Below are 26513 nucleotides of genomic sequence, written 5' to 3'. Positions count from 1 at the left end.
GAGAGAGAGAGAGAGAGAGAGAGAGAGAGAGAGAGAGAGAGAGAGAGTAACTCTCATCTGTCCTCTGATCTTTGTTTGCAAAAATGGGCATTGGACCTACAAATTATATCATCATCCTGAGAAATACCTGTTAACCCACAGGTCCTATTTACTTTCTTCCTATGTGACGCCCAGGCTATTACAGAAGACGCGACATATAATTCCAAAATCCTGTCTGAAAAATGGCTGCCAATATCTCCTCAGAGGAAAGCTTTCTGATGAACAGGCAATCATGCTTACTATAGGACAGAAAAGGGAAAAGTGTCTGGGTATTTGGGTAAGTTGTTTAAGCCTTTGAAGTCTCTGTTTTCTTACCTGTAAAGTAGGGATTAATAATAATCATTTAAACTTGCAAGATGCTTAAGGATAAAATGAGATCACAAACATTTGATAGTGCACATGGCTCCAGGCAATGTTCATGGATCCTGAGTGCCTGCCAGGTAGTCAGCATCCAACAGTGCTCGGGACATGGTGAAGCTTTCTTGCCTAGCATCCTAGTGCCCGTGGATTTACTCCCTACCTGTCCTGCAGAGCTGGCAGGGAAGTCCACCTTGTCCCCATGCTGGGTGAGCACAGAGGGACTGCTAGAGCTGATGAGCATTGGGGTGCTGATTTCCACCATCTGGTGACCTTCAGGAGAATGGACCATTCGGTTGAGTGTGTTCAAAGCTGTAGTCATGGAGAACTGCCCAGATCCTTTCCTCCTGGACCCTGGGCTCTTTCGGAGAGAGGATGTGTTGGTTGCTTTGCTTCTGGATGGTGAGGACATCAGGGATAGGTTTTTTGTGCGTGATAACTGATGCCCTTTGTTCTTCTCTAGGAGGTGTCTTGCTGAGAGGTTTGGCTGCAAAGATAAGAGGACAGATGAGAGTTACGCTCAGACATAGTACAATAGCTAAGTCTCACGCTCATTGGCAGCTGATGTTTTCTTCTAAGTCACTGGCTTGGTAGGCCATCCTTTGGTCAGTATACCAACAAGCTACATCTTTTATCCATTTGAAGCTCGTACATTTGGTGTTTGAGACACAGTAGACACACATTTAGGACCTTGAGTACATCTTTCTGCTAATCTTGCTTCTCCTGTTTTGAATACTGCCATCTCTTCCTGTCCCTTTCCTGTTCTTTGTTTCTAAAGTCAGTTGTTCTGTAAATTAGCTAGGAAAAACAAAACCAACCAACCAACCAACCAACCAACCAAACAAACAAACAAAACCAAGAAAGGCTGGAAAAACCCTGATGTGTAGTGTTATTGACAAACCGATGGTTTAACAGCTGGCTAGCACAATTTCTGGAAACGTAACAAAAGGCATGTCTGATCTGGTGCCAGCCAGCCCAGTGCTGTATTGCTGTGTCAGTGTAGCCTTGCCCTCCATCCCACTCATTCCATTAAGGGCCCCTAGGGACTCATAGCCTTTGGAAATGTGAAATCAGTCGAAAACAATGAGGGTTCCTATGAATCAATGCTTTAGTCTCAGGATGATTAGTCAAATTCCTATTATTCTAATAGTCACCAATGGCTCTCCAAAGCCACATGTCTCATTCTAATTTAGAAATTTAACTAGAGGTAAAAAAAGAGTTTTCCCATTTAGGAACGTTTAAAATGACAATGTGCAGAGGTTTAAAATAGCTAAGACAGAAAACTTGGAAGAAGAGGTGATTCTTGTCTGAAAACTCTCTCCATGCTGTGAAAAGCTCATCAAGTAGGGGGGTGGTGTTATTTTGTTTGTATTTGCGTGTATTTGTGTGTGACTTTCCACATATCTGCATGTATGTGTACACACACATATGTGCACATATACTTAGAGGGCAGAGGTCAAATTCTTTTGGATTCCTCAGGGGCAAAAATCCCCCTTGTATCTTCAGGTAGGGTCTTTCACTCACCAAGTACACATTAAATAAAGCCCATTTCAAAGATAAGAAAGCTTAGGCCCAGGAGAAATGGCACAAGTGACAGAGCCCATTTGTAAGCTAATAAAGAAGCTATCAGATGAAAATAATCTTTCAGTCCAAGGGAGAGTGCCCAGGGAGAGTGGTTACTTTAAATGGGCTGGGGGAAGGAAGATCAAGGAAAAGCCTTCAAGAAGGTGATATTCAAGCTGAGACAAGGGATGGAGAAAGAACTGGTTGTGTGAACCAGTTGTGTGAATGAGGATGTGAACAGGCCAGGCAGAAAGAGGTAGAGGAGGATGGAAGGGAGCAGGTGAGGAGACAGGGAGAGGCGGCTGCAGGCTTGGCAGGAGCCCGATTGCACAAGGACTTAGGCGGCTTTGACTTATTTTCAGTGTAACAGGAAGCTCCTGGCAGGATCTGGGAAGAGGAGTGACACGGAGTGATTTATGCTTTTTAAAGCTCATGTTACGGTTTGGCAGTTTCTCATAGCTAAACACATACTTAACATTGGATCCAGCGATCCCACTTCTGGTAATTACTCGAAGAGAGAAAAATATATGCTCAAGCCACGGTTGTATTCAGCATTGCCAATAGTGGGGAACAACCTCCATGTCATTTACTACTGGTTGACGGTTTACACATGTGTGTGCACAAGTGGAGGCCAGTGGCCATCCTTGGCTGTTGTTTCTTAGGAGCTGCCCATCTTGGATTTTAGGCAGGGTTTCTCAGTGGCCTGGAATTTGCCAATGAGGCGGGCTGGCTGGCCACTGAGCTCCAGGGATCCTCTCCTGTCTATACTTCCCCAGTGCTAAGATGATAACTGGCTTTTTTTTTTTTTAAACTTGGGTTCTGGGATTGAACTCAGGTCCTCACAATTGTATGGTAAGACTTTACAGACTGAACTGTCTTCCCAGATGTCTTTTAAATGTTGAAAATACTATCTCTGGAACAACTGCACTTCGGGACATTGCTCACTAACAAGAAAGTGAGCTACGGACACAAATGAATCTCAGACGTGCTGAGCAACACAAAAGAAGCCAAGCTCAGGAAGCTGTGTTCTATGGAGTTCCATTTATAGAACACTAGAAAAAGAAAGCCATGGGAGCGGAAAATAGATCACTGGTTACTAGGTATTGAGAGTCTGAGCAGGAACAGACAGACAAGAGGTTGCAGAGTGAGGGATTTGGGAGGGGGACATGTTGAAACTTTTCTATATATTGACTGTAGTGGGTTTACATCATTATATGTGTTTGTCAAAACAGAGATCTGGATGTATAAGGAAACGAAGAGATATTACTTCATATAAATGAAAATCTAACTATTTATGTTACCCAGAAGTGATGACGAGAAGTAGGGATACCAATTAGTAAGCTATTGATCTTGTTCCTGCATTCTCTGATGGTCACCTGGACTAAGGATGCGGCTTTGCACGGCCCCACAGCACCTGCCCCTCCATAGTTTACACAGGAAGAGGACAACTGATGGCCTTTCAAATTGAATGAGGGATGTGTTTTACAGTCCTCTGCAGCTATAACGACACAAGTTAAATCTTTTCTATTTGTCCTGTCTGTTCTGGCTCCAGGTGGGCACCACCATCACCTTTTAAATTTATTTATTTTTATCAGTAACACCAAACAAAGAGCCTCATGAGACTGCTTCTGCCCTGTCTTCCACTGGTGTGATTGATAGTTCCTTGGGGGAAGAACTGCGGGACTCATTTGAAACAATATCCTTGAAGTTCATTGGCCTGGATGAGGCTCACACACTGAGGCTGCCCTAACGAGAAGTCCAGACAAAAGCAGGCAGAAGCTCGGCTTCTGTTTTACCACCCTTTGTGCAGGTGCAGTTCAATAAATCAAATGATGCATTAACAGGAAAAAAAGTCTTATTTATGCACAAGAAATTCCATGTTATTCCTTATAAAAAGCCTTTCTTTCAATTGCTCTGTGTGACGCTGCCAATGCACAAACTTACGGAGTTCTTAGCAGACACTGGTCTTAATGAAATTACTGGAGTCAAAGCTTTAAGTACCATTTTAAGAACTCAATTTAGATTTGAAGTAACATTTGAAAAGTAGGTTTCTAATTAGACAAACCACTTGATTATCTTCTTCCTCCTAGCAATTAGGAGAACAAATGAAGCAATGGCTAGTTTCATGATATTTTTGAGGGTTCTCATAATTACTATTTTTAGTGGTAAGTTTGTAGCAAGATTATCCAAATGGATAATCATTAAATACAGAAGTTTTGGGGAAAAAAAAGTTTTCAGAAATGGGTGATGAAATTAATGCTTAGCCCTTCACTCCAGAGCTATGGAGAAGCATCTCAAAATACTGCAGGCGATCAGGCCAAAGTCTTCCCCGCTTCCTGTGTTCGCTGAGGTACCAAATGCAGGTCCTAGGAGAGTTAGCTTTGTCTCCTAACATCCTTTCTGTTTCCACTTAGCAAATGGCCCTGCCACTGACCTAGGCACGCAAGTCAATGAGAGGAGATGCCCCAGACTGCTCCACCACCTATGCAGTTCCCACGCCAGTTCTCATGAGAGGCAGGATTTGAACTTGTCAATTCATTTCCAGTCTAGCGGTCAAAGTTGCAACCTTTCCTAACGGAGCCATGCAGACACACATCAGCCTGCTCATCTGTCCTTCTGTGTTTTTTCTCCTTTTGTGATTTTTATTTCCCTACAGTATCCAGGAAACCTAAGACTGGGCCTGGTCACTCACATCTGCGATCAGAGCATTTGGGAAGCTGAAGTAGGTAAAGGCTAGCCTGTGCTGTACATTCATTCAGTTTCAGGTCAGCCCGGAATAAACAATGAGACCCTGTCTGAAAACAGAATGAACAAATCAACTCCTACCAACCAATGGACTGAAAAAATGACAGTCAAACCAAACAAACCAAGCTTGAGTCAAGTCACTGCTTTCCTAAGAACCTTCTATGGCTTCTATGGATCTCTGAGTTAGATCTTAGTTTATTATAGTAGATGGAGAGTCTCCTCCATGTATCCACATGATTCCCTCACCTCTGCTGTCTTAGAGCGATGTGGCTACTCAGGCCAATGGGCAGTGAGTGAATGTGGGGAGTGTTACTTCAGAGGCCCTCAACCAGGAATATAGAACCTACTCTCCTCTCCCTAGGAAGGACACATGCTCCAGATGTTGTAGCTAAAAGATGGCCCAGCCTTATTAGTGTCAGTTCCCAGGTGGCTATGAAGAAAGCCACTTGGCTACTTGTGCTGAAGTTCATACATTTTAGGTAGGAGACACTATTTTCTTTGTTAAGCCACTGAGACTCTGGGGCTGTTTCATATGACAGGATTACCTAACCTTTCCTGACTGTTCACAAAATGATTCGTAGTTTACTACAATTTGCTTCTTTGGCTTGGTGACTCTGCTTCAGATCTAGTTGTCTCTAGGTCCTTCTTGTGCTACTTCTATGTCCCCAGTTGCTCTCCCCTCTATTCAGACACACCTAACCTTAATTGCTTCTCAGTCAGCTCAGATGGGGTTTGCTGACCTTCTTGATTAAGCTGCACATCACAACCCCCTAACAGTTCCCTTCTCTCACTCTCTGAACCATCCATCATCCTTGTAATTCATTACCCAAGTACCGGACTCTGTGACCTCTGGGATTAGGGACCCATATCCATCCTGTATCTTTAGAACTTATTGAAGAACCTGATAGAGCTGTTCCCAATGAGTGATTAAGTAAGTGAGAGAACTGGACAGGGTCAGGGCGAATGGTTTATTTATCTTTTCTAACCACCTTCAGATAGGCTTTCATTTATTCATTCTAATGCTTTAAAAATTGTTGCGTTGTTACCGGATCCCAAGGCCTTGTATAAACTGGGCAAACTTATTTTTCATGGAGAGTCTGTTCCGTGTTAGCTGTTCTGTGAAGTCTGACCAACTCGTGTTCAGAGAAGACAGAAATCAATCAATGCTCACTTGGCTGCTGACATTTTCGGGACCTTTTCCCCCAGCACAGCCTCATGAAATGAGTGAGATTTAAACAGACAAGAAGCACAGGAAGGCAGGTGTGCCAGGAAGAGAAAGGCTCGAACAACGAGAGGCCCTTTGGGTGCACGCACTAAAAGCACAGTGTTCTGAACCGCTCTCCCTCCACCCTTCCCTCCGCTGTTGCCTTGACTGGCTGAGTGAAGGACATACCCAACTCCTTGAAAGCTGGACAATGCTTAGGAGACACCCTTCGTTGAAGAACTTGCTTTGGCTTTCATGCATGGAAGAGTTGGCTTCTTCTCAATTCTGCCTCAGTTCTGTTCCCCCACCCTCCTGAAGGGTGGGGCCACCACTTTGTCCTTTTATAGCTCCCTGATACTTTCAATGCTTTTATGCATGGTAAGCACCCAATAAAAACACTTAAACAATGAAAACTCTCGTTTGAATTTGCAATGACTTGCTTCGAGCTAGGGTGAGGCCAGTGGCCACTGAGGTTAGAGACTAGAGGTTAGATAATTACACTAGAGAAATAGATAGCCTAGCTTTTTTTTTTTTTTAAATTCCACAGAGGTAAGGCTGGGGAATTAGCTCAGTAGGTAAAGTGCTTGTTATGCAAAGGTGCCCAGACACTGTATAAAGGCTGTGGTAGAGCATGCCTGAAACCTGGTGCCGGTGGTGAGGGGATAGAGGCAGGCAGATCTGGTGGCCAGTATCAGCAAACAGCAAGCTCCAGGTTCATTGAAAAACTCTCAGAAAACACTGTGGAGAGCTGTAGGGGAAGACAACTGATGTCAACCTTTGGGTTCCATCCGGAATTTTAGCTTGCAGTGGCCACTACTCCCAATATATTGGTGCATGTTATTGCAGCCCCTTGCACACTTTATGCACAAACACACATTTATAGAGCAGCTTTCAACCTAGTTCAACTTTATCTTATTGTGGTAGAAAACACATAGGACACAGTTTCTTTGATTTAAGTGCCCGGTTCAGCAGTATGAAGCACATGCGCATTGTTACGAACAGACAAATCTCCAGCTTTTTCTCATCTTGAGGATTTGGAAATCTATACTCATTCAATTTGCTTTCAACTCAACAGTAAATCATATATTTTCTCATTATATCAAGAGCGCCACAATATTATTCTTTAACATTTTAAATGTTAATGTGTAATTTTTTTTCTAGCACTCTAATTAAGAGTAGGCCAGTCTCAAAAAACCAAAAAAAAAAAAAAAAAAAAAAAATAGTAGGCCAGGCATCATGGCACACACCTTTAATCCTAGCACTCAGGAGACAGTGGCAGGTAAGTCTCTGTGAGTTTGGGTCTAGCTTGGTCTACACAGGGAAACCCTGTCCCTCCCTCACAGTGAGTGCTTCCTGTTGGGTTACTTTGATCATTTCCACATTTTCACAGATACATACAGTGCTATGGAGAACACTTTGTATGTTTTGTACAAACAGCTTTACATGTTTGTTTAAATATATCCTTATAATCAAATGTGCAATTGTTAACATAAAGTGGGGCATACTTTAGGGTTTGTTTTTTGTTTATAGGTAAATTTTCATTTTGATGTGAGAAACTCACCACTTTACATTCCAAGAAACAGAATAGAAAAGACCCATTTCTCTATAGTCAACAAAATTGGGTGTTATTGTGAGTTTTAAGCTGCATGTTAAATAAGAATTTCTCTCAGGCATCACTGGAGCATTCAGACCCTTTTGAGCAAAATCAGATGGGAGAATCACTTACCTCTACGAACAAGATGGGGAAGATGCCCACTTTATCTCCGAGCTTTCCCTCTGCCCAGTTCTCATCTACTCGGCTGAGCACTGTGATGATGTCATCCTGAAAGAGAAGGCCTCACATCAGCTCTACCCTCCACTTTCAGGTGATAAAAACCTTCCTCGGAGATCAGTTTGAAGCAAGGAGCAAGGGGCGAATTCTTGAATAGGTTGTGTGGGAAATATTTCTGGCATCATAGAGGGTAGTGTTAGGGTCACCAAGAGTTTTAAGAGGAATGGAAGTGATTTGAGGATCAGGGGAACTTGATAGGAAAAACAGGAACACTCCAATCACCAACAAAGTCCATGGTTTTTATTTGAATCAATCACATGGAGAAGCCAAGAGGAAGCCATAGGTGATAGTGCTCTAGCTTGGTGAGGTGGAATGTTGTTCATTTGAATTTTGAAGACTTTCCAGCATCCACTCAGTTTTAATATGTCAAAAATAAGACAGCTTTCACTTAGGATTATACGTAAAGTTGCAGAAATATTTTGAATGTTGATAAGAAAAACAAATGGATGCTACCCATGCTATCTGCTGATAGCGTGGTTGACCGTTTTTCTTGATGTTTTTATAGTAAGACAAAAGATATACACATATAAATATTGATTTAAATCCTTTTCAAGACATACATATATGCATTCAATAAAGTTTATAAATTCTGGAAATAAGCTGGAACAATGAACCATAGCCACAAATGCCCACCCAAATTAAAATATAAAAAACTCTACATCTCCTTTGTGCCTTTCCCACACTCAAGCATCATGACCTCTGACCTCTGATATTGTCCACTCATTTTATCTGCTTTCCCATTTCATACAATTGATTTCATACTTGGTACCTCAATAGGAACACTTGTTTTCTTCCCACCCACGTGTATGACTTGTACCATGGTGTGTGTGGAGGTCAGAGGGCAACTTCTAAGAGTTGCTTCCCTCCTTGATGCCTGTGGTTTGGGGACTGAACTTCAGCCATTAGGTTTGGCAGCCAGTATTTTTCTCTTCTGAGCCATCTCCCTAGCCACCACACCTTCACTTTGGTTTTCTCTGGAGCCTAGGCTGACTTCAGTGATCCTTCCTCAATATCCCAAATGCTGAGATTACAGATACAGATATATACCACTACATTTACCAGAGGGAAGATCTTTGGTTGACTTTGAACATACTGGGTTTAGGACTATGTGATTTTAGATTTTTCAAATGAAGCTTCAGTGTTCCATAGTGGCAAAATTCTCTGATGTGATATCATATATTCCCACTGATGTGCGTATGTCTTCCATTAGACTCCCAGTTCAATGGAAGAAGTGATATTGCGCCATCACTGTTCCAAGTGACTGAATTGTCAGTTGGGGGCTGGAGTGATGACTTAGCGGTTAAGAGCACTTGCTCTTGCAGGGGACCCAGGTTTGGTTCCTAGCACCCACATGGTGGTTCATAACCATCTGTAACTTGAGTTCTAGAGAGCCAGTGCCTTCTTCTGCTTTCCACAGGTACCAGGCACACACATGGTACACATGCATACATACAGGCAAAACACTCATCTACATAAAATGAAAATAGATTAAGAATAAAAGAAACTGTGTTTAAAAGAAATTGTGAAATAATGGGTTTAGAGAATGAAGCAGAATGTGGTGCAGCTGTCCCTGTTTGCAAATCCCTAGAGAGGTTGGGGAAGCAGATGTTGTTTTCTGCTATGTCTTCCTAGGAACTCAGTGTCTAATGTGTGCTATACAGTTGATACTCAGTAAATACTTGTGACATTGGACTTTCTCTAACTGTTGTCTAAGTGTAAAGTTTGTAGTTCAGATTACAGAATGACCTAGCTGAGAACTTTCTGAGGAACCAAGAAAATAAAGATGATCATCATTTTGGAATTCCCAGGGCAGTGAGATGATTTAGTTAGAGTGAATTAGAGGTGGAATCTCATTTCTCATAGAAATTCAAAGGACTTTTACTGAGGAATTATAACAGCACCACTTCATGTGCTCACATGTTAATCTGTAATAGAAGAAAAGAATAAAGAAACCCCAACTTAGGTTTTTATGAGAGGATTTAAACACATACAGGACAAGAGCCTCTGAAAACACAGTTGAAGTCCCAATTAAATGTATATTTTTTTGTAAGTATTGCCATGGTCTTAGTGTCTCTTCACAGCAATAGAACATTGCCTGAGATAGCGTCCATGTAGTTGAAATTAGACCCATAAACACACATTGCTTACATATTTGCGCGTGCACACACACACACACATATGCATTTGTGTGTAAAATTCATACTCTTTTTAAAAATCAGAAAGTATTTAAACAATGGACTCTGAGTTCTGCCATTGTCTGTATGTGGTGTGTGACTCTTACCTTGAGGAAGGTCAGGCAGTCCTGGTTCTCGCTCTTATCCTTGTCTCGAAGGTCAAAGTTGTAGAGGGCTCTGCAGAGTGGGGGCGGCTGGGGCAGCTGCTTGATGACTTCCACAGAGCTGGCTGGGAAGATACCACTGACCCCGTTGATCTCCCCCTGGTACCAGTTCTCATCAAGCTGTCTCCGAAGGAGGATGACATCTCCTTTATTAAACTTCAGGTCGCCAGGATTCTTTCCTCTGTAGTTGTACAAGGCCTTGGCTCGAGGCACCTGTAAGTGACACAGACCAGAAAATAGGGACTGAACTTAGGGGTGGAGGGATGGAATGTCTTATACCAATTACTAATGATGGTTGTGTGTGGAACATTTATCTCATTTAGTGTAAATAGCTGTCTTAGTTTCTCTTCCTGTTCTGTGATGAGGTACGGTGACAAAATCAATTTTAGGAAGAAAGGGTGTATGTTGGTTCATGGTTCAAGGTACCCATGATGACAGGGGAAGGCATAGTAGCAGAAGCTTGGAGCAAATGCTCACGTCACAGCTTTGGTCAAGAAACAATGACTGCTTCCAATTGCTCAGCTTTCTTTCTCCATTTTGCACAGTCCAGGATCTTCTCCTTTCCAAGTAATTGTCCAGCTCACAATTAAGCAGAGTCCCCTCCATATCAGTTAACATAATCAAAATGAGCCCCTTAGGCATGCTCTGTGCCTGCTGTCCTCTTCTTAGATGATTCTAGAGCCTATCAAATTGTCAACTAACAGCAACTGTCATAGTAACTTTTTTTGACAAAGATTTGTTTTCTTTTAATTTTAAGATTATAATACAATTACAACATTTCTCCCCACCTTCCTCCCTTCAAATACTCTTATATTCCTTTCTCCACTCTCCTTCAAATTCATGGCTTCTACCTTTATCAATTGTTATTACATGCATATATGTACGTGCATGTATACACATATTCCCAAATACAACCTGCTCAGTTTGCATAATGTTACTTGTATGTTTTCAGGGCTGATTGTTTGGCACTAGACAACCAACTGTTGTGCTCTGATCTGAGGAACACTGCCACTCCTGTTCCCAGCTTTACTCAGTTGCCTGTAGTTTTTTGTGTAGGATTGTGGTCTCATGGGCTTTTTCCCATCTACCTTAGCAGCTCCTTAATTTTATACTTTGATTTGGATGGCGGTTTGTGGATATAGTTGGTTGTTCCCAATTATTTATTGAAACAAAAAAAAATATATGAAAGAATTTTAAGTCAGTGTTTATATGCAGGTATCTTTTATCACTACAAAGGTATCTGGAAAAATTAGTGGTATCATCCTTGATCAGCTTATACTGGGATAGCGTGTTGGTGAAACCTCATGAAGATAGCTTCTGATATTATTAGGAGACACAATTTTACAACAATCTCCCTGATCTCCTGGCTCTCACAATCTTTCTGTTCCTCTTCCACAATGTTATGCAAACCTCAGGTGTGGGACATCACTGTTCTGCCCACAATATCTAGGAAACGGAAACAACAGAGTAACCTTTTAGGACAGAAGTTCGCCATCCAATTTACTGATGAAGCTGATTGACAGTGGTTTGGTAACTTGCATAAGGTGACACAGTTGGGGAACGGTAAGTATCAGCAAACATTAGCTCTGGACCTAGGATACTTGAGTCTAGAGCTTTTGTTGTTAATCCTGATACCTGAAGTATGGGTTAGGATTGACTCACAGCTATGTGACTTAGAGTGAATGTCTTAGGGTTACTATTGTTGTGATGAAACATCTTGACCAAATGCATCTTGGGGATTGAAGGGTATAAACCCTTTGGCTTATACTTTCATATCACTGAAGAAGTCAGGACAAGAATTCAGGTAGGGCAGGAATCTGGAGGCAGGAGCTGATGCAGAGGTCATGGAGGAGTGCTGTTTATTGGTTTGCTCTTTGTGCTTACTCAGCCTGCTTTCTTATAGAACACAGAACCACCAACCCAGGGTGGCACCACCCACAATGAGCTGAGCCTTCCCACATCAGTCACTAATTAAGAAAATGTCCTACAGGTTTGCCTACAGCCCTGATATTATGGAGGCATTTTTTCAATTGAGGTTCTCTCAGGTGACTTTAGCTTGTATCAAGTTGACATAAAACCAGTCAGCACAGCGAGTCAGTGACTTTTTCCGGCTGCATACTGATTTTGCATTCTGGTTGTACTTCTTTCTACTTATGTGATTAGGGTTGTTTAACATTTTTTGAACTATGTTCATGTATAAAATAGAATGTTAGTAGGATGTCTACCTCATTAGGGCTTTTGTGAGCAATAAATAGTATCCATAATGCATTGAACATCTTGCCTAGAATATAATATGTGCTCAGTGAATGTCTTCCTTTATTAGCATCATGTATAATGGGGAACTAATGACAGCAGTTCTACCTACTCTTCAGCATTGATGGGAAGAAAATGGGAGTGGAAACCACCTGCAAATAGAAAGTGGATTGTGAGGGTACTGTAGCATAATTTGCCTATAGTCTTCTTCAGAACTGTCGACCTTATAAGCATCTGGATCATTAGGAAACTCAACTGAGACAAGGAAACAATTAGTCAGGAATCAATCATAGCTTTTGAATAAAAATCAGCTCATGAATCGTCATTTGTCAGATCAGTTGTCTGTCTAAATAATTAATATAGTCAAATGCTTCCCTCCACCCCACATTGAGACTGGCTGCTGCACACAGGAATAATCTCAATATGGTTTTATTTGAGGTTGGCTTGGCACACTGAAAGTTCTAACAACTCAGGTTTCAACTAAGGCCTTTCTCTCACCAGAGATACTAGTGTGTGTTTTTCTAAGCAGTGGGATGAAACAGTTCCCTTGCTCTCCCTAGGGGAGTCGGAAGAATTTAATTCAGATATTCCACCATGTTCTAGTTCTATAATGTTCACTTGAAAATACAATTCCGAGCAAATTGTAGTGAGAAGCTCTCACATCCCCTTGGCAATGGATAACGGGGCTGTGGATACTGTAAGGAAAGACGGGGCTTAGAGAAATGCAAGAACAAAGCTCACCCTGGGGAAACTGGAGGGTAAGTGAGCAAGGAAGTGGTTCAATAAGGTATGACAGACATTCACATGATCTTTAGCATGGAGCATCGTTCTAAATATGCTGTTCAGTGTAATAGAAGGCAATGACGGGCCTGTGGACTAGATTATCACCACACATTAGCTTAACTGCTTTCGAAAATGTTAGATGTCTAAACCTCACAACATAGATTATTTCTAAGGAGCAATGTTTTTGCCCTAAGTGTTTAGTTCTGGTTTTTAAACCTTTATAACAAAATGATTGTGATGTCTATTAAAATGAGACAAATCTTGGGGAAAAAAAAGAATGGAGTAAAGCTTATAGGTGACAGGTGGAGCTATAGAAGGAGTTTCGGAAGAAAATGAAACTTAGTGGAATAAGTGACTGTGACCTGTGCTGAAGGAGATGCTGTGTGAGAAACTAGCATGCAGAAGGACGAGATCAGAAGATGCCTAAGAAAAGCCTAAGTCTGTGAGGCATCCTGGGTTGGAGACACCAAGGATCAGCACCTGTCCTTCCAAATCCCTTCTCTCCAATCTTCTACCATAGCATGAGCCACATTTTTCTGGACACATAACTACATGGAATACTGGCTGAGCACACTTCTAAGTCTTCCTGGCTGCTGAGTTCTGATCCATGGAGTAGAAACCTTTCGGTAAATTTCTTATGGAAGGAGGCTCTCTTCTCATCCCTGGCTTCAGTCTGCCACTTGGGATGTGCCATCTTGAGTAATGAGGATGAAGGCTTCTTCTAAACAGGGGAAGGATCCTGCCACATGGCCTTAGACTATTCTTTCAGACTTTTGTTTAAAAGCTACACAAACTTTTACTTTAATGCATTATCCTTTCTTATTTATGAAAAGAAAAGAATGAAACGATAAAGGAGAAAGAATCCAAGTCTTTTATACAATGATGGTAATATATAATAGTTAATATTATTTTTCATACATACCAGCTACCATTACTCCATAATGTATTTTATTTAATTTTCACAGCAACATTCAAAGTATATATAAATTTAAATTTCAAAACTTAGAAAAATTGAAATCAGAAAAGTTCAAGTTGCTCAAATTTACAAAGTGAGATGGTGGTAGATTCGGGATCTGACCATAGGATTCTTTTTAAGCCCAGGGTCTTATCCATTGAGCTCATGTTTCTCAAAATAAACTTTGTGGTTTACCTGTATCAGACTTATGGAGAGTGTTGAAGACACATATTCCAGATCCCAGGCCTGAACTATTCACTCAGTCTTTCTTGGAGTAGGCTTTGTCTTTTTCTGTAGCTGCATTTTAATTTTTATGAAGCTATCCTTCCATCCAGGTTCGATGGTGCTCATTTAAGCAACATCTTTTTTTTTCTCCAAAATCAAATGGGGGCACTGGAGATGTGATATAAGCTTGTAAATTACTAACCTACTTTCCTCTTTTCCTTCCGGGAAGATATTTCTAGTGCAAGTGGCATACGTATTTTAATGAGTACCGAGGGAGGGTATTAAAGCAAAGTGGTAGAAAGTGCTTAAATTCCTTTGAAGCTGCCTCAACTTTGAAACTCTGTGATGGTCCTAATTGTCCACCTTCTTCACTTCTCCTCTCCATTCCTCCTCAGCACAAGGAAGCAGCGTGGACATGAATTACAGGGTCTATATTCGGCGCAAGGCTTCCCTCTTCGTTCCTCCTTCTGGATAATATGTCCCTGGTATTCTTGGTACTCCCATTATAGTGACAGAAAACATTGTCTTCCATTACAGGAAGGGTGGAGGGAGGTAGGAGGGGACAAAGGGGGAAAGAGAGAGAGGGAGAGAAGGAGGACTCTGAAGAGGGGGAGGAAATAACATGTCTCAGGGTTTTTTCAGGCCATTGAAGTTTCTCTCACGTTATCGTACTACTGAATTTTTCATCTGTTAATCTCACTCATGTGACCTCACAACTCTACGAAGCAAGTGGTGTCACCCTATTGTATTGATTGTGAAATAGAAATTCTGAGATGATTTATGTTATCAGATGAGGTCTACACTCAGCCAGTATACACCAGGCCCAAGAAAGACTTGGGTTCATCTGACCCCGAGGTCCTGGTACTTCTACTACACTCCTTCCATGACAGCTGAGGTCACCAGAGTGTTTTCTCATCATAAAAGTCACTGGAGCTGTTTAGTAATCAAAATCTGAATGGAGTGTGAATGCAATTGGCTTGATGCTGGCTGCATTAGCATGAATTATTGAACTTCAGAGCCCTTGCATAAAAGCTAAGCACCTGAAGAGTCTCAGATGGTTGATTCTATCCGGTCCTCAACTGTTTCTTCCAGGGAAAATGACTCCACGTTCTGCATCTGCTATTACCCGGTATGCAGTTGGCACCGGCTTTTATGGCTCATAATTGTTTTTTTTGTCTCTGCAGGTGCAAGGCTGAAGGGTTGGTGGGGCATCAAGTGGAGGACCCAAAGGTCATCATCCAACTTTGTCATGGTGTTTTACGGAAGAGCCCTTCTTGGATTCAGCCTCATTCACCCCTTTCCACTGCTTGCTTTAATCTGTATTCTTTAGCTAGAATAGACCAGATTTACCAGTTTCCAGTGATTTGATGAATGTGAAGGCATCCTGGGGCCCTTGGACACACTTCCTCATGGCCATGTTGAGAGGACTAATGAGACAAATCATGTAGACTACCTAGTAGAATGTGAGGCAATACTAAATACTACACAAATCAGGATGCTTAGATATTCTTGCTCAAAGGAAGAGAAAGGAAGAATCAGCCTGCTGTTAACATCTGGCTTGACTTTCTTAGCTTTATTTGTCAATCATTTATTTGGTTTTCTTTTAACAAATATTATTTGAGAATCCATCATGCCAGCCATTATGATTTGATTGATCTCATAGTCCACTTGGTCAAACAAAAACCAAACTTAAATTACAAATAAATATAAAATTGCAAGTAAGAGTACTTTTAATCGAGGAAAATAGAGGACCCGGAGTCCTTGAGGCAAGCAGGAAGCGAAGTGCAGGGAGATTATCGTTGTCCTCATGTCTGCATCTAAACCTCCACTCTGTTCTTTTATGTGTCTCTCCATCTGTGACCTTTTGTTCTCATCTGCACTTCAGCACCAGGACATCCCAGGCTCCTTTATGTACCCATTTTATGCCACATAGAGACATGGCATCCTTCTTTCTAGTTCCAAGGTAAAACCAGTCAAGGGCTAAAGACATGACAGCCCTCTTGCCCTGAGTCCTGCCACTTTCTGATTCCTGTAGCAGGAAGAAAGGGAAGGGAAGCAGAGGTTTGTGTCATGTGGACAAAGAGAAGGCTGCCCTAATTGGTTACTGCCTTTTAAAGTCTGCCATTCATGTACGTTCCTGTTTCCTTCTGAAACATTTTCCCAGTGTTTGCTTTGGAGTGATCTCATTTATCTATCACTAAAGGTAATATCAGAGTTGTCCACTTCCATATCCCAGGCTCTAAATACAAGTTGGTTCTTAGCCAGTAACTCAGGATTGTTTTGGAAGTAGGCTATGTGCCAAACCCTGCAGATGTTCAATGGATAGCATTGAACTCCTCAAAACCCAAGATTTCTCTCACCATCTCTTCCTCCAGGAGGGTATAAGGTACCCATGGGAAGGTAAGAGAGGTGTATAGCAGCCTGAAAGATGAGGAAAGAACCATACCCTCAGCCTGGCAAATAGGTCTACCCTCTCCCATTTCTTCTGTTTCTAGAGTAAGCTTTCCCAATAGGTGTGGCAAATGGGAGATGTTTCTTCCAAAGTAGCTGGAGAATTGAGCCAAATCCATCATGCTGAGTGAGGAAAACTAAGCCAAAATGGTAGTCTAGCTATCACCTTCCTACTAGCTTAAGAAAAAAGGGTGTGCTGGCAGCTCTCCTCTGCCTTTATATCCTAACTTAATTGGTCCCCATCATCTCCATGTGGAGGGCTCTGGAGATGAAAGAGGAACAATGAGAGACAACATAATCCAGATAAACAGCAGGGCGTCTCTGAGAATGGGGCCATCCAGGATGAGGTTCTAGAGGTGGCCCCTAGATGGGATCCACAGCTCACCTACCACACCCTTGGATGAAGCAGTAAATTCTCTGCACTTCAGTTTCTTATGATCCAAAAATAGTGATTATTTATCTATTTTTTATTATTTCTTCCAACTCTAAAGATAACAGGGCTTTTTTTGGGTGGGGGGTGAAAGATTCTAGAAGTATCTTTAAAATATGCTTAACACAAAGGTAATGGCCAAGATGAAATCAAATTGCCCAAATGATGACTGTTGGACTGGTGTCATGGGTGGAAGGCAGTTCAGTATGTTATTCGGTTTTTATATATCTAGTTCTTCTTGGAATTGCTGGTGAGGTGTCACCATTGGGACAGGCTGTTATGGCAAGGAAAGAAACAGCTACAGCCCTCTCCCCTCACAGGCCATTGGGGAAAGTGACTTTGGAAGAGAACTAGCGCTAATGCAGCTGGAAATGTCTATTGTTAAAAAGTTACATGTCTTTGAGAGTTGCAGGTGTGTGCACAAGTGCATGCATGTGACTCTGAGGTGTGATCTCCTTCCTGGGGTGTCCCCTTGGTGACTCTAAATCCAGGCATGTAGACATTGCAGATTAACCACGACAGGACCTATCAAGACACACTCTTCTGTACCTTCTTTGTCTTCTTGATATCCCTTGGCTGAATTGGCCTCCTGTTTTGTGAGCTATCGTATACTTCTTTGAGTATAGCACTCATGACCCCTCACTAATTGCTGGCACACATGTCAGCATATCAGACTGAGTTCTGTAGTACTAACGTAATTACCTCCTATTCTCTGTACCTAGTGACACGTACACTCATGCAATCATCAGAATTTTTCTGAGTACCCACAATAAATAAGATGGACCCAGCTTTTGCCTTTATAGAATGCACATTCTACTAGGGCCTGATAAACACTTATTAATTTGCTGAACAAGTGACTGAGGGAGTGAACATTATTTAATCAAGCCATCCCACTTAAGTGCCTCTCAAAGTTTGGCATTTTGTTTACAGCGTTCTTCCAAAAGACTACATCATATACAACTAATTATTTCCTTAAAACTGGGGACAAATCAAACATGCTAACCACAGATAAATCTTGGATTTTTATAAACTGCCCATTGAAAAGGTGCCATCATTTTAAATGTGTTTTGAATTATATCTGTGTCCAGGGTTTTCTAGAGGCATCTGCCTTGGAGCTTCTCGATTGTGGTAGACATTTTCCATTCCCAGCATGCCCCTCTGCATTAAGTCCCTAATCTCTAGTGCAGGTAACCATGTTGAGTGACAGAAATTGACAGATGGCAGCCCCAGTGAAGGGAGCAGGGAAGAGCAAGGAGCTATCTTTTTCTGTCTATTCAGAACATTGAAATCCAATTTATTGCTAGCCACATGCGCCAAAGAAAGCAGTTCTCAGCAGCTGTTGACTTGAGAGGCTCCAAGCTCATCTCTGCAGGCTGGGTGTCACTGACACTCCTCTGGCATGGCAGGAAATAGTTTGGCATGAGGAAGTGGCCCTCCCGGTCTTCTCTGAGAGGGCTGGCTTTGGGTGGGCCTGTCTCATATGACAGAGAGTTGTAGCACTGCTCTTTCAGAAGTCACGACAGGTCTGTGTTGCTGTTTGTTATAAGAAAGCTTTCTTGTGTCCAGGGTCTCTATTCTTATCACTCATTTTGCGCACACACAAGACTACATGTACATTAACTTTTGCAGAAAGACTCATGCCAAACTTTCCAGTGTGAGCAATCCTACCTTGTTTGCGTACGTGACATCACTGACCATGGTGTTCAGAAGAGATGGGCACTTGAGAGTGGGCAGGAGCTGTTCTGACGTACATGCAGGGGTTCCTTGCAGTCACATTTAGACATGAAACACTGCTGCAGCCCAGCTCTATTGCCTTTCTGCAGGTGGGACTTTAAGATGTAGTCTGTATTATACTTTTGTACTTGCCGTCACTGGGCTCTAGATGCAACACTGTATGACACCATTATGCCTAGTTGACAGCAGAAGAAACTGAGGCATGAGGACAGGTGACTTGCCTCAGCTCACACTGCTGAATTTCTTCTGTCCATATCCATCTCTGGGCATCTTCACACTGACTCCTACAGTCCCTTAAAACTTCTCTTTGTACTACCTAAGCCTCATAATTTCTTACCTCTTAAGTATTTTTCCAGAATATTCTCCTCCTCCTCTTTCTCTACTGCTCAGTTGCTACGTGTTGTTTAGGTCTCAGCTTAAATATCACATCTTTAAATAGCCGGCCTGAATTAAGTGGATCTTCCCACTTGCTTTAATGGCATTCTTCACATGGCATTGTCAATTGACATTAAAGTGGCTTGTGTATTTACCTGACCCTTCTTCTAGACTGCACACTTAGCAGGGACTGAAGATTTTATGTCTCTAGTGCCCTTAATGCCTAACACAGTATCTGGCCCAATAAATGGTTTCCCCCCTTTAAAGACAAATGAATCCACTGACAATGGCACATCAAAATTTCCACATTCTTTCCTACCACAAACCACCAAAATTGATCACAAATCTCCATAAATTGATCGAGGTGTTTTCATTTTGAAACATTTCTATTTATTTATTTATTTATTTATTTATTTATTTATTTATTTATTTGTGTGTGTGTGTGTGTGAGAGAGAGAGAGGGGGGGGGCTTCCAGAAGAGGGAGTCAGATCTTTTGGAGCTGGAGTTACAGGAGGTTGTGAGCTGTATATGTGGTTGCTGGGAGTTGAACACGGGTCCTCTGGAAGAGCAGCAAGTGGTCATAACTGCTGAGCTATCATCTCCCTATTCCTATTTGTTGAGGTTTCTTTAGTGGCTGGTTAGGTTTCTGCTAGAATTCTCCATGGGGTGGCTCATGTACTCTGCTTTGACATGGCCCCCCTTGGGCTTTGCCAAGTGTCACAGGAGGAAGCTGAAACCTACTCAGTGTGCTATGAAGTGTGCTTATTGCACCCATGCCAAGACAGAAATACAGCAAAGGAGAACCCTCCAGAGACACCTGCAAGGAAAGGCTATTCTGGAAGCAGCAAGCCTTTTAATAACTAAGTCTTACAGATAGCACAGTTCTCTCAATTTCCATCTGAGAAGGAAGGAAAGGGCCAGGCTGCTTGCCTGCTGGGGGAGCTGCTGGTCTTTTATCACATAGGGAAAGCTCTCCTTATAGCATCTAATCACCTTCTGTAAATACAGATGCTGCCACTCATAACAGGCAGGAATAGAATCTGGCACATACTGCTGCTTCCCTTATATGACCTGAGCATACATGTAAGTTCAGGGAGTTCATCTTTGCTCTTTAGTGTACATAGGGAAAATAAGGTGACAGGTATCAGGTGATCTATGGAAACTTCTAGAAGCACCGCTGTTCAATAAACTTCCTACTGTGAGAGAAACCTGCTATAGAGTAGTACTTGCCCCATGTAGCTTGTGTAGCATTGGAACTGAATTTCAGATTTCATTTACTTCAAATTAGTATAAATGAAGACAAGCCAAATGTACTAGTGGCTACTGCACAGGGTGGGTAATGTGTGTATTTGTCAGCTACAAGAAATTCAGGGACTGGAGAACAGATTCAGGGATACCTCAGGGAGGCAACAGGGAGCCTCTCATGGAAATCTATTCTTTGCATATGGAAAAAAAGGAATAGGTTTGTCAAGGGGATGAACCTACAGATTATAAAAATTAAGAGGCGTATTGACCTGACCAACTACAATACATAGAACTTGGTGGATCTTGATTCGAGCAACATCTTCCTTTTCTTTTTTTCTTTTTCTTTCTTTCTTTTTTTTTTTTTTGAGAGTTCAGTGGGCGAAGGAGCTTGCTGCCAAGATTAAATTTTTATGTGATTATGGCATGGAAGTTGTGTTAAAAATAGATCTTTATCTTTGAAAGGCAGCTGCTCACATGCTTACTAAAGATGGAAGAGCATGATGTGTGGGTTATGCCCCGATTCTATTCTAATTGGAGGAGCGAGTGAGTGGGGGTGGGGATGGTCTAGGAAAGACCTCAGGTGGACAGCTGTGTATGTGCCAAGGACTCACCATTCCTTATCATTGCGTTCTCTTTTAGATTTACAAGTTACCATATCAAAAAGCTTTCCAAAGTCAGAGAGAGATCAGTGCTGATGAAGGTTTGCATAGACGCCTTTCTTCTGGAATGCTTACAGTTCCCTAGTGCTGATTTGCGTACATCAGACAAAATCTAAACTGCATGTTGCCATGGACCTGATAGCGTATTTCTGACAGACTCCTGCTAAAATTTCTGGAAACCGTTGTGTAGAACAGGTTGTTTCATAGTGGACCGAAAGCCTAGACTGGTAAACAGGCCCAGAATGTCCTTGAACCCAGGGTTTTGTAGTCACACTCATTCTCTCCCATGTGCTACTACTCATTTGACTTTGGACTAGTAATTTGAGTCCAGGTCCTTCACACATGAAGCGAAATGTGACAGGAGTTGTCACAGCTGTGAGGTCTCAATGAGACAGTGTATGCTAAGTACCTAGGAGGGGAAAACACTTGATACATTTTTGCTACTAAAGTATATGTACTTCAGTATATTGAAATTATATATACATATATATGTATGTACCTGTGTGTATGTAATTTGCTGTTTTCCTGTGTTCTCATTTCAATCTTCTGATGACCCTTGTAAGTCAATACTGTTTCTATCCATCCATAGTACAGATGAAGAAGTTAAGTCTTGGAGAGAGAGAGGTTGGTGTATTGGAGTCCACTTCCCTGGACTTATTAGAGCCAATTGCTGACTTTTCTTGCAAATTTCCAGTTGGATGACAGCATATTGTTAGCTTGAAGGAAGTTAAAGTATTGATTTATGCCTTGGGAATAAATAGACATGGCATTCCTTTAAACACTTGTTAAACTTTCAAACACTAAGATTGGTTAGGTCACATGTCTTAGGGTAGGCTCCATGGCTGCACAGTGGCTAAGCAGAAACAAATTGTGTGACTATGTGTGAATATGTTTCATCTAAATTAGTTCCTCCTTCAGTTTTCTCTTGGGACACAGTTACTAAGCTGAACACCATGGCTCTAGAGAAGTGATGCTCACAGTTTAGAGTATACCAGAATCATCTTGAGAGGTTGTTCGAACAGGTTGCTTCTTCCTGTCCACTTACTTACACAGTAGTTCTGAGGTGGGACCTAAAAAAATCCACACATCTGACTAATTCCCAGGGATGTTGGTGTTGGCCCAGGAGTCACACCTCTGATGTTGTATGTTGTGCATCTTGTCATAATTCTATTGAGATCTCTATGGAGATCAACGTACTAATATGGTAGGATAAATCTGTACCTCAGAGGAAGTCTGAGAACAGGAAGATAAGACCCAACCCTTCGTGCCTCTCTCTCTAGATGGCCCTCATTTAACTCTGGCAAGTATCCCAGGAGCTGGAACCTCTCTCTACATATAACAGTAGGCAAGTAAAAAAAAAAAAAAATAAACATTTCAAAGTCTATCTTTAAAGCCTGGCAGAAAGCTGCCCTATAATTACCCCAAGTGAACTAGTTACAACTTCTGTCCTACTGAGGTAGAATTAGTATGTGATGGCTCATTCAGTACCATGGAATTCAACAAATGAATTTAGAGCTGATTAAAACGTACACATACACACACACACACACACACACACACACACACACAGAGACATACGACACAGACACATACATACACACAGATACAGACATACAGACACACAGAGACACAGACACACACACTCCTGAACCATAAATATTATAATTATAGAAACACAACCAGGAAAGAAAATGAGATAAACTCTGAGTTGATGGTGCTAATCTGAGCATGTTTCCTGAAATGATGGCTGTGTTTAAAAGAACACCATTCTATTTCTCTAAGTATCTTCTGTTTGCAAATGCACAAAGACTCTCTTTGAGAAGGCTGTGGGTCTAGAAACACTTTGGAAGTGACCTGACATCCCTTTTGTACAGTTAGCTTTCCCTGCAATAATGTCTTCTTATGTAATTCCAGACAAAGTAGGAGGGAATGGACCAGCCTGATTGGACATCACTGATCGTATTTGAGACAGAAAAGGTATCACTGGCTTAAAGTATACCAGAGGGCTTTATCATCCATACCTGCGTAGATTCAAGGAGTCAGAGAACATGAGTCTAGAAATATGACTTCTTAGAAAAAGAGCTTGTTTGTTTGTCTGTTTGTTGTTTTTAAGTTCTGGAGACCAGACCTAGAACTTTCAAATGCAAGCAAGCACCCTACCACTGAGCTTCACCCATTATTCTGGAGTATAATTCTTACAGATAATTGGAATCTCAATTTCTTGAGAGTAGGAAGTAAAACTTAGTACTCATTATTATAATCACACATTCCTGAGTACATAATTGGTGTTTAACAGCCTCCCCCCCAAATTTAAAAACTAAAACAAAAGAAAACCTCAAAAAGTAAAATATACTCAACAAGTAATTATAACTGACTTGTTTGTTTGTTTGTTTGTTTGTTTTTCAAGACTGGGTTTCTCTGTGTAGCCCTGGCTTTCCTGGAACTCATTCTGTAGACCAGGATGGCCTTGAACTCACAGAGATCCACCTGCCTCTGCCTCCTGAGTATATAAATGACAAGATACTATTGTGCAAAGAGCAAGGGCTTTATAGCCAATGTGCTTTGCCCTCAAATTTCACTTTGCACTCATCTATAATGTATAGTTTAAAAACAAGTCATTTGTAGCCTCCTCCATATTCCATTTTCCTCTTTGTAAAGCGAGGATCAAATAAAATTTACCAAGTGTCTGTGTATGCTGACACTCTTCTAGAAGCTAGGGCTAGCCAGTGAGCAAGGCAGTCAGAATTCCTATGCACAAGATGTGTGTAGCTACAACACTGCCTCTTAGGAAGGCTAGCTGTAGGCTACTGTATCAGCCTACTGACACTCATTCCTGTCAGTGTCTACCACAGTAACACTGGCTGATGGCAGCTGTGTCCCAGAATAATGGAGTACGTTGTCTAAGGCTCTTAATGACCCATGAGGGGGGACTTTTTGCTATCTCCCTGGCAGATGAGGGACATGAAACACAGAGCAGGATTGGCTGTCAGCCCCACGACTAGAAAATGGCTGAGCCAGACACTACCCTAGGTATGAAAACACAAATATTTTCTGCTACCTTTTCTCTGCGCTAAGGTCTCAGAGCTCCTGCATAAAGTCAGAACTCGATCCAAGTTTATCAGTAGGGTAAGCTCTAGAAGGGTCGGCTTGGAAACACAGATCATAGTTTTGTTGGGCTTTCCCTTTGGGTGGGTGAACTAAATAGGCGCAGAAGGAGTCAGTGAGGGGAGTTGCCTAGAGTAAAGGCAGCTAGGGTGAAGGCTGGATTAGGTGACCTGCCTGTCCTGGGCTGGTGTAAAAGGGAGCTGGTTTTCAAATCTCTTCCTTCTCCCTACATGGCTGTGAGTCACCTGTATCTGCATGAGGCTTCCCATGGCATCTGCAACTATTCCTTCAAGACACAGGTTCAGCCAGCTGAGAGAGGAGTCAGAGTTATGCCACGTCCAGCTATCCTTCTTCTAGCAGGTGCTGGAAAGTGTTGTCTTCCCCAGACTGACGCTGAGTAGCACGTCTGGAGCCATCTCATTAAAGTGGCTATTGGGAAATTGAGCTCTAATGTCAGTTGGGAAGGACAGAGTGTCCAGGAATAGAAGGGGACATTGCAAATGAGCTGTGAAAAACAAACCCAGGTCTTGGCCCTGCTGCTGGAGCCCAGATGTGCTCCTGCAGAAGCTTGGCAGACGCACATGGAAGACGCTGCCTGCCTGGGCTGGGTATCCAAGTTTCTGCACACCTCTTGGCTGCAGTGTTTGGCTCTAGGTTTGGATAAGCTAAGGTGGGCCAGGAAGGTTCAGAAGCGTGAGATTTATCCAGGCTCCTACCAGCTCCGGTTCAAACTTTTGAGTTTAGTTGGCTTTATACAGAAACTGGACAATATACATTGTAGACCAATGTTTTTTTTTTTCCTTCCTTCCTTCTTTCTTCCCCTCCCCTTGTCTCTATCTCTTTGGACAATGTATGATGTTGCAGGCCTGTAACTCACTGTGTAGTTGATGTTGACTTTGAACTTCTTATCCTCCTGCCTCCTCCTGTGATTTCTGGGATTAAACTTAGGGCCCTCAGCATATGGGGTGAACACTTTAGCCACTAAACCTCCCCAGGTGATTGCCAGCTCTTTCCGGAATGAGTTTGCAAATGGCTTAGAAGCTTTGTTCTCTTGTTCCATCTTTCATGCCCTCTCTTATCCTCTTCTTGCATTTATTTCACTTCTCAGACTAAAGTACACAGTGATAGCTTGGTTTATGGTCTAACAGAAACAAGCATGGGTCCTGCTTTTCCTTTTTACATGTGTGAGCCTGGAAATTTTGCTTCTCTTTTCTGAATGTTGGCTTGATCTCTTGTAAAGTGGTCATAATCATCAAATAGCCACACAGGGTTTGGAGGGCGATTAAGTGAGGAAATGGATGTGAATAAAGACTAACTACAATCAGCATGCCATTAATAGACATTATGGGTATGCATGTAGATATATTCCCATTCTCTATTTTTCTTTTCTCCTTGTTCCTTTCCTGCTTCCAATTCCTACTCATCTACAGCAGACAGACTTAAAGGTGGCCCCATGGTCCCTGCTATGAGCAAAGGTGTTCATCCTCTGTGTGATCCCTTCACCCAGGTGCAGGCAAGAACTGTGAATTGCTTTTAGCCATCAGAACAAAGTAAAGACCATAGGATCTCACTGCTGGGGTTAATTCATGGCTACAACATCATGTTGTTGGAGCTATGTCGCTAAACATTTCCATTGCAGGCTCTGAAGATGTGCATGTCCGTATTAGCACGTCTGTATAGCAAGAAGCTAAGAATGGGCTTGAGAGCCTCAAGTGGCCTCCAGTCAATATCAGCGGGTCCCTTGGTGTCGTGGACATGCGTATATGGATTCTGTGACAGGAGGGTTTGACTGTGAGTCCTTCCTCATGCCTTCAGATGAGAACCCACCTTGACTGTTCTCTTAACTGCTGAGGATCCAGCTAGTTAGGTTGTACAGCACTCCTGGCTACAGAAACAATGAGTGTCAACATATGTTTGCTCTTTTATTCCTCTACATTTGCGATGATTTGTTACACAGCATAGAAAAAGGATGAGGCACCTCCACAGTCTTCAGACACTTTTGCCTTTGTGCTTAGTCTTTCACAGGATAGGCAACCAACATGACTGAGGAGCAGAAATGAAGTATAAATGAAGCCTTTACTATCCTGGTAGGATGCTAGAATGTTCCTTTTCCTCCCTCCCTCTTTCCTTTCCTCCCACCCTACCAGCCCCCCGCCCGAACCCCCCACCCCCCCACCCCCCCCCCAACCCCCCCCCCGGAAAAAAGCCCAAACAGCAGAA

The 26513-nt window shown here is 42.2% G+C and overlaps 1 protein-coding gene across 1 annotated transcript in view; it reads right to left on the bottom strand.

Moving 5' to 3' along the window:
• LOC114629837 (E3 ubiquitin-protein ligase SH3RF2) overlaps positions 1-26513 on the bottom strand; it is a gene marked incomplete at its 3' end in the record, with an annotated part of 86722 nt that overhangs the window by 28393 nt on the left and 31816 nt on the right. Inside the window, exons 2-4 of the mRNA XM_028777952.1 lie at positions 10021-10290; positions 7635-7730; positions 560-883 (exon numbers count right to left, since the gene is read on the bottom strand). Of these exons, the coding sequence (XP_028633785.1) occupies positions 560-883; positions 7635-7730; positions 10021-10290 (690 nt within the window). The remainder of the gene's footprint in view (positions 1-559; positions 884-7634; positions 7731-10020; positions 10291-26513) is intronic.

This window comes from Grammomys surdaster, unplaced genomic scaffold (genome assembly GCF_004785775.1).
Source record: "Grammomys surdaster isolate TR1022 unplaced genomic scaffold, NIH_TR_1.0 317, whole genome shotgun sequence".
Lineage (NCBI taxonomy): Eukaryota > Metazoa > Chordata > Mammalia > Rodentia > Muridae > Grammomys > Grammomys surdaster.
This window is presented reverse-complemented; position numbering and strand designations above follow the sequence as displayed.